We start from the raw sequence: 12,228 nt of genomic DNA, 5'->3' as shown, positions 1-12,228 counted from the left end.
TATAAAAGAAACCAGCTAAAATCATGTAATTTGGACCTGTTTACATGCAATCCAAAATCTGAGTTTGGCTTTTAAAAACGAGTCCTGAGCTGACCGTGAAACCGAGCTGGGACTCGGTTCGACTCAGAACCCCTATATTCGGTTGTTGTCGGTTCTCTGGGAACCGAACCCGCACATCTCTAATGGCGCGTATCCACTAGACATTGTTATCATTCATTAATCATGCAGTAATATGCTGGCAACGACCAACGATGCGCGTTCGCGCTGGTCGTTGTCGGCATTTATCATCGTCTGGTCATGCAAGCCAACCTGTCGATATCGATAGGTTGTGCATGCTCGGGGATGAGGGAGGGTGCCTGCACTGAGCGACATATCGTTTAGTGTGGGCACATTATCCACTGCACAGGATGGTGAACGATTGAACGATCACAATGTTGTAATCGTACAGTCGTTCCACTCTCGTGTAGTGGCTGCACACCTTAACAGTGGCATCCACAGAGCAGCAAGACACATTCAATATATGTGATATACTTTCTGAGCTATAGAATAGAGACACGTAGCGCAGGTCTATGTCATGTTGCTCGATTAAAAAAGTCAAACTGAATTAGAGAAATCAGACAGGGTCCAGACTGTTCACGTCGGATTGCGCACGGTAGAGCCAATTTGCACATGTTAAATGGAAGCACCTGGCACAGAAGAGGGTGATGCCAAGGTTGAGTAGCTGTGGTTGGTGCCAGAGGAGCCTGAGTTTGAAGGAAGACTGGTAGGATTTTGTGTGGTTTTAGGGGAGCATTTGAAGTCTTGGAGACTGGGAGAGAGATCTGTATATGGGGAACAGCATGGAGTTGGGAGTGTGAAGAGTTAATCAATGGGGATATGAAGCAGGGGTCATTGGCAGAGCAAGGAGTAGGGAGTGTGGATGGAAAAGAGGATGGAGAAGATGTACTGTATGGGGTAGGGGAGTAGCTGAGGACTTTAGAGTTCAGGAGGTGGACCTGGAATTTGTATTGGTCATGAAGCCAGTGTAGCAACCAGCAGAGAGGGCAGTCAGAAGCAGACTGACCAGAGAGGAAAATCAGACAAGCAGCCGCATTGCGGACGGATTGAAGTTGGGAGAGACAGGTAAGAGAGAGGCCAGAGAGGAGGAGATGGCAGTAGTTGAGGTGAGAGAAAATGATGCAGTGGATGTGTTTTGATTGTGTTTTAGGTAAGGAACGGTCTGATCCTGGAGATGTTGCAAAGATGGAAGTGGCAGGACTGGGAGAGAGTTTGAGGAGTGAAGGCGGTTGAGGAATCGTGGTTGGCAACCAGACAATCGACTTGAGTAACAGGGGAGAGCGTACAGTCGTATTAACAACAGAGAATTGCAGGAACGGGGATCTGGGGATTCTTTACAAGTTCTGTTTTGGACATATTGAGTTTAAGCTAGCGCTGGGACAGTCAAGAGAAAACCGCACTATAACAAGGTTACCTGGTTTAACAACATATGCAATCTCACAATTATCTTACCCTGTAGAGGACCTGTCTGCTGTAATGTAGCTTTGACACATCATGCTCTAATTATAAAATTAGAATAGTAATATTTCCTTGAACTGGTTTTATTATTACTGATTAAATGATTTTTGTTGTTTCAGGGCGTGTGTGCTCAGACTTTCTATGGACACCTCCACTCCTGCAATTACGCCACCTTTAACATGAAGGTAAGTGTCACCGGTCTCCACACAAAAATAAGATAATCTGCATCGTGGTTCTGTGGCCACCCCACAGCCTAATCCTAATCTAAACCTAGTCACTAATTGTGGTGTCGATTTTATGGTTGCATTCTGTAGACCATTGGAGGCTTCCATAACCCAGCTGATTGGCTGAAAAAAGAAAATAAAACACTGTGCATGCCTAACAAACTATAACTTATTATATCCTTTGACAATTTTTATTTTAGTTAACATTAACAGGTTCTATGAAGCAACATTGTTGCAAAAAGCACAAAACCAACCGCAGTCATGTTTGTTGTAGTAAAGATGAGAGACCAAATGGCTAGATTTTCAAACTCACTTACGACGGGATGAAGTGATGAGACCGGCGGCTGCGGTCTAATTCCCGACGGCTGAAGCCTGAGAAGAGATTTAAGACAGGCATTGAAACAGCGATGCCGATCTTAATCCCGACACCGGAACACAGAAAGACGCGCTAGGGGGTGAAGATAGGCACCCCTGGGGTTGGTTAGGGTTAGGCACTAAGGGAGGAAGGTTAGGTTTAGGCACTAATGGGGAGGGTTAGGGTTAGACTACAAGAAGGGAGGGTTAGGGGGAGAAGGGGGGAGGGTAAGTATACTTATCCAACCCTTGTCGGGATCCCAACCACCTGCATGCCGCTGTCGGTATTGTGACAGGAGGCATCTCGACAGACGGCATTACATTCTGATTCCCTTGAGACATATGGGGCTCAATTCAATAAGGAGCGAGTTTGAAATAGAGTGAGTATAATTAAACTCGCACACATCGCGTGAATGCGCGCACCCGAGAAGTCCAAGATCCAATTGGCAGGATTTGCGGTGAGGATGCGTAACTTTTGTACAAAATGTGATATGGGAGAAGTGAATTAAAAAAGTGGGAAATAAATCCTGGAGCACAAAAAAGTGACAGCTCAGATAGCAGGACCATATACAAGGCTGATAGTTAGTAGCCATACGGAAAGTACTGGAGGTTGTTAAAAGGTGTGAAATATCTGATTTTTTCACTTTTTAATAATGGTTGAAAAATGATAGCAAGTAAGTGTTTTTATGCAAAGTAAAGCATTTTGGGGTACAGAAAAATGTATGTAAGTTATTTTTCAGTGTTTTAATACAAGTTTGTAAAAACTTCCACAAACCTGTCCCACATCATTTACACCTCTACATACGTGTCCCACATAATTTACACCTCTACATACGTGTCCCACATCATTACACTTCCACATACCTCTCCCACATCATTTATACTTCCACATACCTGTCCCACATAAATTACACCTCCACATACCTGTCCCACATAAATTACATCTCCACATACCTGTTCCATATCATTTACACCTCCACATACCTGTCCCCCATTATTTACACCTCCACATACCTGTCCCACATCATTTACACCTCCATGTACCTGTCCCACATCATTTACACCTCCACGTACCTGTCCCCCATCATTTACACTTCCACATACTTGTCCCACATAATTTACACCTCCACATACCTGTCCCACATCATTTACACCTCCACATACCTGTCCCACATCATTACACTTCCACATACCTGTCCCACATCATTTATACTTCCACATACCTGTCCCACATAATTTACACCTCCACGTACCTGTCCCACATCATTTACACCTCCACACACCTGTCCCACATAAATTACACCTCCACATACCTGTCCCCCATCATTTACACCTCCACATCCCTGTCCTACATCATTTACACCTCCACATCCCTATCCTACATCATTTACACCTCCACATACCTGTCCCACATAAATTACACCTCCACATACCTGTTCTACATCATTTACACCTCCACATACTTGTCCCACATAAATTACATCTCCACATACCTGTCCCCCATTATTTACACCTCCACATACCTGTCCCACATCATTTACACCTCCACATACCTGTCCCACATAAATTACACCCCTACATACCTGTCCCACATCATTTACACCTCTACATACCTGTCCTACATCATTTACACCTCCACATACCTGTCCCACATAAATTACACCTCCACATACCTGTCCCCCATCATTTACACCTCCACATCCCTGTCTTACATCATTTACACCTCCACATCCCTATCCTACATCATTTACACCTCCACATACCTGTCCCACATAAATTACACCTCCACATACCTGTTCTACATCATTTACACCTCCACATACTTGTCCCACATAAATTACATCTCCACATACCTGTCCCCCATTATTTACACCTCCACATACCTGTCCCACATCATTTACACCTCCACATACCTGTCCCACATAAATTACACCCCTACATACCTGTCCCACATCATTTACACCTCTACATACCTGTCCTACATCATTTACACCTCCACATACCTGTCCCACATAAATTACACCTCCACATACCTGTCCCCCATTATTTACACCTCCACATACATGTCCCACATCAATTACACCTCCACATACCTGTCCCACATCATTTACACCTCCACATACCTGTCCCATATCATTTACACTTCCTCATACCTGTCCCACATCATTTGCACCTCAATATACCTGTCCCACATCACTTACACCTCTACATACCTGTCCCACATCATTTATATCTCCACATATCTGTCCCACATAATTTACAACTCCACATACCTGTCCCACATCATTTACACCTCCACATACCTGTCCCAAATCATTTACACCTCCACATACCTGTCCCACATCATTTACACCTCCACATACCTGTCCCAAATCATATACACCTCCACATACCTGTCCCACATAATTTACACCTCCACGTACCTGTCCCCCATCATTTACACCTCCACATACCTGTCCCACATAATTTACACCTCCACGTACCTGTCCCCCATCATTTACACCTCCACATACCTGTCCCAAATCATTTACACCTCCATATACCTGTCCCACATCATTTACACCTCCACATACCTGTCCTACATCATTTACACCTCTCTACATACCTGTCCCACATCATTTACACCTCCACATACCTGTCCCAAATCATATACACCTCCACATACCTATCCCACATCATTTACACCTCCACGTACCTGTCCCCCATCATTTACACCTCCACATACCTGTCCCACATAATTTACACCTCCACGTACCTGTCCCCCATCATTTACACCTCCACATACCTGTCCCAAATCATTTACACCTCCATATACCTGTCCCACATCATTTACACCTCTCTACATACCTGTCCCAAATCATTTACACCTCCATATACCTGTCCCACATCATTTACACCTCTCTACATATCTGTCCCACATCATTTACACCTCCACGTACCTGTCCCAGGGAGTATATAGCAAAATACTTATATTTGGATGTATTAGCTCGTATTTTTCTTTTGTACCATAAATGTTCTGTACTGCACTTTTCTTTGTATTCAGTGGACCAAGATTTTTATATATATACATGGGGATACAAATGATACAAAAATTGTGTAGTATTCTCTAAAACATCTTTACATATGAGTCAGAAACGAAAAAATCTATACATAAATTCTATGGGTGTATCACATGGAATGGTCTGATACTCTATAAGGTTTGGTTTAACCTTATTTTATTCTGGAAAACACACCTAACTTACATGCAAAGGTGCAAGTTTCCGCTTGTAAAGGTATCTTTACGTGTGATCTCAAAATGTGTCCCACCGAATAATCAAAGGTAACTGAGAGACACACCTGACTTACACGGAAAAAGAGTAAGAAAAAACCATAAACAGAATAGATGTCAGGACTAGCAGAAAAGAGTGGTGTAAATGCGTACCAGTACTCACACTCCACAAGGTGTTGGCAAACGTATCTGGGTCAATCTCGCAGCATCACAGAAGCCAATTTCATGTAGGTAAAAAACTTCATTTATTATTACAATAGCCCAAATACATATTTCATGGGTTGAAATCCATAAAAAAATTCTATAAAATAAATAGCTAGGTAAAATATTCAAAATTCATAAAAATGCAACAACAGGCATAAGTTAGGGATTTCCACTGATGTAGAAAAGAGACATGTGCAAAAGAGGCAAAAAGGTAGGTCCCGACCCTTAGAGAGCCCAATTTGATGGAAAAAAAGCGCATACCTCAAATCTAGATCACAGTGCTGAATCTTTCCTCCTGGGTAGACCTCCTGAACCAACGCGTTTCGAGAACTAATTCTGTTTATCAAGGTGTGGAGGTGTTCATGATAACGTCTGGTTTAAATAGGGAAAGGTATAGTTCCCCTTCAGATACTGTACCTGGAAGTTACGTGAACTGAGGGCACAAGTGCAGTTTCCTGCCCACACAGTGCAGCAAAAAAAGAAAGTTGGCCCCTCGCGGGCTCGCTTTGCGCGCCACGCTTCGGGCTCGGTGGCTCGCTACGATCGCCACATGATTATATTCCCCTTCTATACCCACTTGGATGGTAGGGAATGACGTTGGACACTAGCTGATGACGTCAGGGTCAATCAACGGAAGGGGATCTAGCTACTTCCGTTTAAATATGGGCCAGTGAACTACCCAATGTAGCGTCATTTCCGGTCTTCGGAAAACATCCCTCTATCTTGTTCATTTTGTGTAGCACTTCCAAGCATATATCAGGGAATATGCTGCGTTGTATCTCTTCATGCCGTCCAGGTGAGAGGCTGTAGACTTTGCGGGGGTGTCGGGGAAATGTAGTTTTCTAGATCTCCCGAAGGGATCCTCACATAGATGCCCCGTATAGATCGGAAATCATGCTAGAAGAGGTGACAGTTTTCCCATGTTCTGTTTGTAGTTATTATTCATTCAGTACGATTTCCATAGTAGTAAAGGTTAATAATAGCTTTTTCTAAAATTGACAACATTTCTAGTCAGTGCAATCTGCAGATATATGGATTCAGACTTGGGAATAGAGCGAGATATCTCTCTCAACTGATCATCTGGTGAAACCATGCTGCACTGCAGGTGGGGCAGATTTATAATGTGCAGAGAGATTTAGATTTGGGAGGGAGGTGTCCAAACTGACATCTAAAGTGCAGTGTAACAATAAAGCTGTGCAGTGTTTGTGGGCTACATGTAAAAGCAGCCAGTATTTACACTACATGCAAAAAAAAAAAAAAATTATTTACACCCCTTGCATTGCAACATGGTTTGCCCAGGTACACAGTTAAGTGCTAGCTCTCTCTCTATTTCCAACTCTGAATCAGGCCCATAGTGTAAAGAATAATAGAGAGAGATACATACAGTATATGGCTTATAAATACCAGAATTTATAAGATGTTCTATAATACATATATCATGCATAACACAGTTTATCCATATTCCAATACTAAAGTAACGTAAATGGTAAAACACATTAAAACACATATAATATATAAGAGAATGATATGGTAAGTTTATAAAAATAGTAAAAAATACTTAACCGGATATATAATCTAAATGAGTCTAGACAAGAAACTAGATTATAGAGGGGGAGGTGGAGACGTCACAAGAATTTGAAATCTTGATATCCCTTTGAATTTAGGGTTTTCAAGTTGAAAATTATCCTACATTTCTGCATTCACCAGGTACCTTTCTATATTTTGGTCCCTCCAAGAAGTTTTTATGTGTTTAATGCACACGAATCTACGAATTTGTGTGGTGGAATATTTGTGTTCCGTTCTAAAATGATCGGATAAATGGTGCGTCTGGAGGCCTTTCTTGATGTTCCTCAAGTGCTCTGAGATTCTTGTTTTTAGTGGTCTAGTTGTCCACCCAATTTTAAACAAGGCCACATGAGCATTCAACTCATACATGCCTACCCTCCCGGAATTTGCTGGAGGCTCCCAATTTTTCGGGTAAGCCCCCGCGCCCTGGAAGGGTAGGCATTTCTCCTAGCCTTCACTTCACTAGGAAGTGGGCAGAATGGGGAGCATTTCCGGCGATCTCGGGTCTCCTTGTAAGGGGCGGGGGTCTCCGTGTAGGGGGCGGGCTTAATGACACGATTCTTCATGAATCGCATCATTTGACCCCATCCCCTATTTAAATCCGAGCCAATCGCGGCAATTTACTGTGAGGGGTGGGGCTTACTGACGCAAATCATCAGGCACCCCCCCCCTCGTCACCCTCCTGCTTCTCTTACCCGGGCTTCTCTCGGGAAGAGAAAAAAAGTAGGCAAGTATGGTTCAACTAGGTAAATTACATTTTGGGTATTGCAGGTTACTAGATCTTTGATTTTCATCTTCACTTCATTCTACTTCGTTGTATTTCGAATGGTTATCTTTAACATTTCTGCGCCCGATACACACGCCGCACCAATGAAAACCTTTAGTCCGAATTAGGCATGCTGCATATCATTTTAATCAGCTGAAGCTGCTTGTGCTATCTAGTCACATCGCTGTGTGAATAAGATGCTGTCGAAGGTAAAAAGTCTCATGAAAGACGCTCGGCGCTACCAAGTCACACAGAGCTCCCGCGTTATTTGTAGCACATGGAGGATAGATGTATGTGGACACATCAATATATGGTTTTGGGTCTGCATATAAAGGGCCTGATTCAGAAATGGATGGATTTGCAGAGCTGCACACAAGCAAATGCAGAAGAAGATGTCAGACACCTCCATGGTACATTTGCAATCCCAGCACTGCGACCGACGTCACAGACTAGAATCGCCGATGGCCGCAATGGTTACTCCTTTATTTAGGCTGCAGGAGCTGAAGCTTCCCGTAGCCTGACCGGGTGCTGATCACTTGAGAGGCCAGGAAATCTGCGTCCACCGACGCAGGCCCTGGCCTCGTCCCTCCTGTAAGATGGGGGCGATACTTCCCTGTTTCCGGTGACCAGACACGCCCCTACTCCGACCCCCCAAACGCCGGAGCATGTTAGTCTTGCTGCGGCTTGGGGGAGTCTGCGAGCAAGGCGCAGACCCGTCAAAGTCCTTGATGTTCGTTCATCATCCGATAAACATACATTTCTGAGGAGCCATAAACAGTGTTCTGTGTTGCTCAGTCCTGTCTAGTTACTTAATAAATATTGTTTGTTAGATTCCGATTTAATCCCAAATGTCTTGTCCAAAAATAAATAGTGCTATTTGTGTTTACTTAATAATGATATTTTGCATGTTGAAAATATTGATTCTGATATTGATGCTCTTCAAAATAACTGTATTTTTGTATGAGCTGCAAGTGGCTCTATGATTTATCAGCGAGCGTTTATTACCTGTATTTCCATGTCTCACAGAGTAAAGTGACGTTTGTGTCACAATGAAAAAGCTCTGAAACCTGAATCAGCCAAAGACTTTGCGTCACTAAACTCCTGATCTCCCCCACCGCAACAGCGTTACCAAATGACAGCAAATTATCTCTTATGTTACGCAGGAACCGGAGACGCGCCACTCCGCACGGCAGATCTGCCAGACAAAATTGTTATTTTCCAAATAGCATATTACTTCTGGTACCAAACCGTGTGTTTTACAAATGAAGACACATTTTTTTTTTTTAGCAAGTAAATTAGTTAAGGAAAAACTGGTGCCTCCATCTATTATTGCAGGCGATGAGGAAGGGTCTTGTGAATACATAATTACTGCCATGCGAATTAATTCTGCGCAGCAGGCGGCCAAGCTGGCTGAACCTTTAATATAAATATGTTCATTTTCAAATCAACACAGCAGGTTCCTTCTTTGGTTGTGAAAATGGCTTTGCTGCACCTCTCAGTAATGTAAAGGATTGTACTGCATGGAGCATACTGAATATGTTATATGCACCTTTCCTACATGTGTTATGTACAGGATTATGAAAGTAGACACGCAAAACTTCTGTCACAATCTGCGATCCATCAAAGCACTATATGATCTAAAGAACCACTTGCTGCAAACTATATGTAGATGTCAGGGTAATGCATTGGGATGTTACGTTTTGATTTATGGGCGATAATGAATTGGGTATAGTGTAACTCTTTTGGTATTGTTGGTTGAGCGATGTCATTATTCCATTTGTGAAATATTGCTATTTGGGAAATGTACTACCCAATATTTAGACTCAGTAAATCGGGACGGGAGGACTGAGCCATGATATCAGGACACTTTAGAGGTAGTATAGCAGGGCATGTACAACCAGCGGCCGTGCTCAGAATCACTGGGCCCTGTAGCCAAATTCGGGGGAAGGGCTGTTCCTTGTCACCTCCTCCAAAGTATTCTGGTCTGCTTTGGAGGCTATTGCATGCTCTGCTGAGCAATTCAGGCGCCCTAGAAAGGCTAAAGCTGGGTACAGACAAATCGTGTAGTGTGTACTCACTATGTCGGCTGTTGTGCATTGCCGTGGGTCGACAGCCGCATCGTCAGGTCAGCCCTACTTGCAGCTCAATCTGACGATGCGACTGACGACCCCATGCAGCGGGATGCGTCAGGGGCCGACATATCGGGTGGTCGGGCACCGGCTCGTCTAATGTGTACCGGCCGCCCGATATGTCGTCCCACCGGCAGGGAGGTCGTCAGTCGGATCGCTGAGTACACACATGGTTTAGTGTGTACCCAGCAGGGTCACCCTCGCCTCTGGGCTCCAGGGACGGATCTACAATGTGAGTGATTAAGCGTCTGAGTTCAGCGACGCCCATAAGAGACGGACAATTTTTGTGGATCTGAATAGCCACCTTCCAGTCAACGCCCAGCACTTTTCCAGTACATATCTAACACACCACGTGTGTCGATCGCAGCGGCGCCTCTGTGCGTGCACACCGCAGGATGCATGCGCTGTGTATGTTTTTAGGGATTTTCGCGCAATGCAGTAGCAAACATTTGCGCAACTCTGCGACATTGGCACTGTGTGCGACTTAGTATCAGGCCCTAAGATTTGCCTGTACACAAATACAGGAAAACGGGTGGTGGTCTATCTTGCTGACATGTACAATATCGACATACGAATGTCGACATGTTCGTAATGTTGACATTAACCACGATAACGTTCATCACAAATCAGTAAAGCTGTGTCTCCTGTACTCACCCAACCCTAACTAAAATCTGTAATCTCTCTCTCTCTACTGGCATCTTCCATCACTGTTCAAGCATGCCGTGATTACTACCATTCTGAAAAAAACAAAATTCTGACCCTAACGCTCTCTCAAATTACCGTCCTATCTCCCAGCTCCCATGCCCCTCCAAGCTACTTGAGAGACTTGCCTACACTCGCCTCAGACACTTTCTTAACTCACACAACTTATTGGACCCACTTCAGTCCGGCTTTCGTTCCCAACACTCCACAGAGACAGCACTGGCTAAGGTAGTAAATGATCTGGTCATTGCCAAGGCTAAAGGCCATTACTCACTCCTAATTCTTCTAGATCTCTCTGCTGCTTTTGACACTGTTGACCACTCTCTTCTCATACAAACACTACCATCCCTAGGTCTTAAGGACACAGCTCTTTCTTGGTTCTCTTCCTACCTATCTGATCGCTCTTTTACTGTTCGTTGTTCCTCTTCGCTACCTCTATCAGTTGGAGTACCGCAAGGCTCTGTCTTAGGTCCTCTGCTATTCTCAATCTATACCACCTCTCTTGGCAAACTAATCCGCTCTTTTGGATTTCAGTACCATCTGTATGCAGGTGATACTCAAAACTACCTATCCTCCCCAGATTTATCACCATCTGTATTGGTCCGTGTCACTGAATGTCTTTCTGCCATTTCATCTTGGATGTCATCTCGCCACCTGAAACTTAATATTTCTAAAACAGAATTAATTATATTTCCACCGGCCAATAACAGTTACCAACCTGATCTCTCTATCACTGTTGATAACTCGACAATCCACCCTGCTCCACAAGCTCGCTGCCTTGGTGTCATACTTGACTCTGAACTGTCCTTTGTTCCCCACATTCAATCTGTTTCAAAATCATGTGACATACATCTAAAAAACATATCCAAAATTCAACTATATCTCACACAAGACACTGCAAAAACTCTAATCCATGTACTTATTATTTCCCGCATTGACTATTGCAGTAGTCTCCTTACTGGTCTTCCCAAAAACAGGCTATCGCCATTACAATCCATTATGAATGCAGCTGCAAGGCTTCTCTTCCTTGCCAATAGTTCATGCACTGTCAGTCCCTCAATTGCAGGGGCGTTTTAAGAGAGGAGGGGGCCCGTGTGCACTCCTCGTGCGGGGCCCCCTCCTCTCTCCCTGGTGGCTGGCAGCCGACTGGCGCGGCTGGCCAGCCACAGGAGCATTAGTAGACTCCGGGCACAGCGGCCATTTTTCCAGTGTTCTGAGCAGCAGTGACACCCGATGTGGGACCTCGGACAGGTAAGTTTAAAAAAAATATGGGTGCACCCATTCTAGATACGCCACTGCCCCGCACACACACTGCACCCATTATAGATGCGCCACTGCTCCATTGGTTGCCGATTTTCTATTGTATTCAATATAAAATACTTTTACTTACACATAAGGCTATTAACCAAACCACACCAACATACATCTCTTCACTCATCTCAAACTATCTACCTACCCGACCTCTTTGTTTAGCACAAGATCTGCGTCTCTCATCACCAT

The 12,228-nt window shown here is 44.0% G+C and overlaps 1 protein-coding gene across 1 annotated transcript in view; it reads left to right on the top strand.

The window, feature by feature from the left end:
* SPAG16 (sperm associated antigen 16) overlaps positions 1 to 12,228 on the top strand; it is an 826,137-nt gene that overhangs the window by 641,313 nt on the left and 172,596 nt on the right. The window contains exon 14 of the mRNA XM_088475190.1: positions 1,635 to 1,700. Within this exon, the coding sequence (XP_088331316.1) occupies positions 1,635 to 1,700 (66 nt within the window). The remainder of the gene's footprint in view (positions 1 to 1,634; positions 1,701 to 12,228) is intronic.

This window comes from Taudactylus pleione, unplaced genomic scaffold (genome assembly GCF_031769625.1).
Source record: "Taudactylus pleione unplaced genomic scaffold, aTauple2 ptg000164l, whole genome shotgun sequence".
NCBI classification, from domain to species: domain Eukaryota; kingdom Metazoa; phylum Chordata; class Amphibia; order Anura; family Myobatrachidae; genus Taudactylus; species Taudactylus pleione.
Note: the sequence above shows the minus strand (reverse complement) of the source record. Positions and strands in the feature narration are given on the sequence as shown.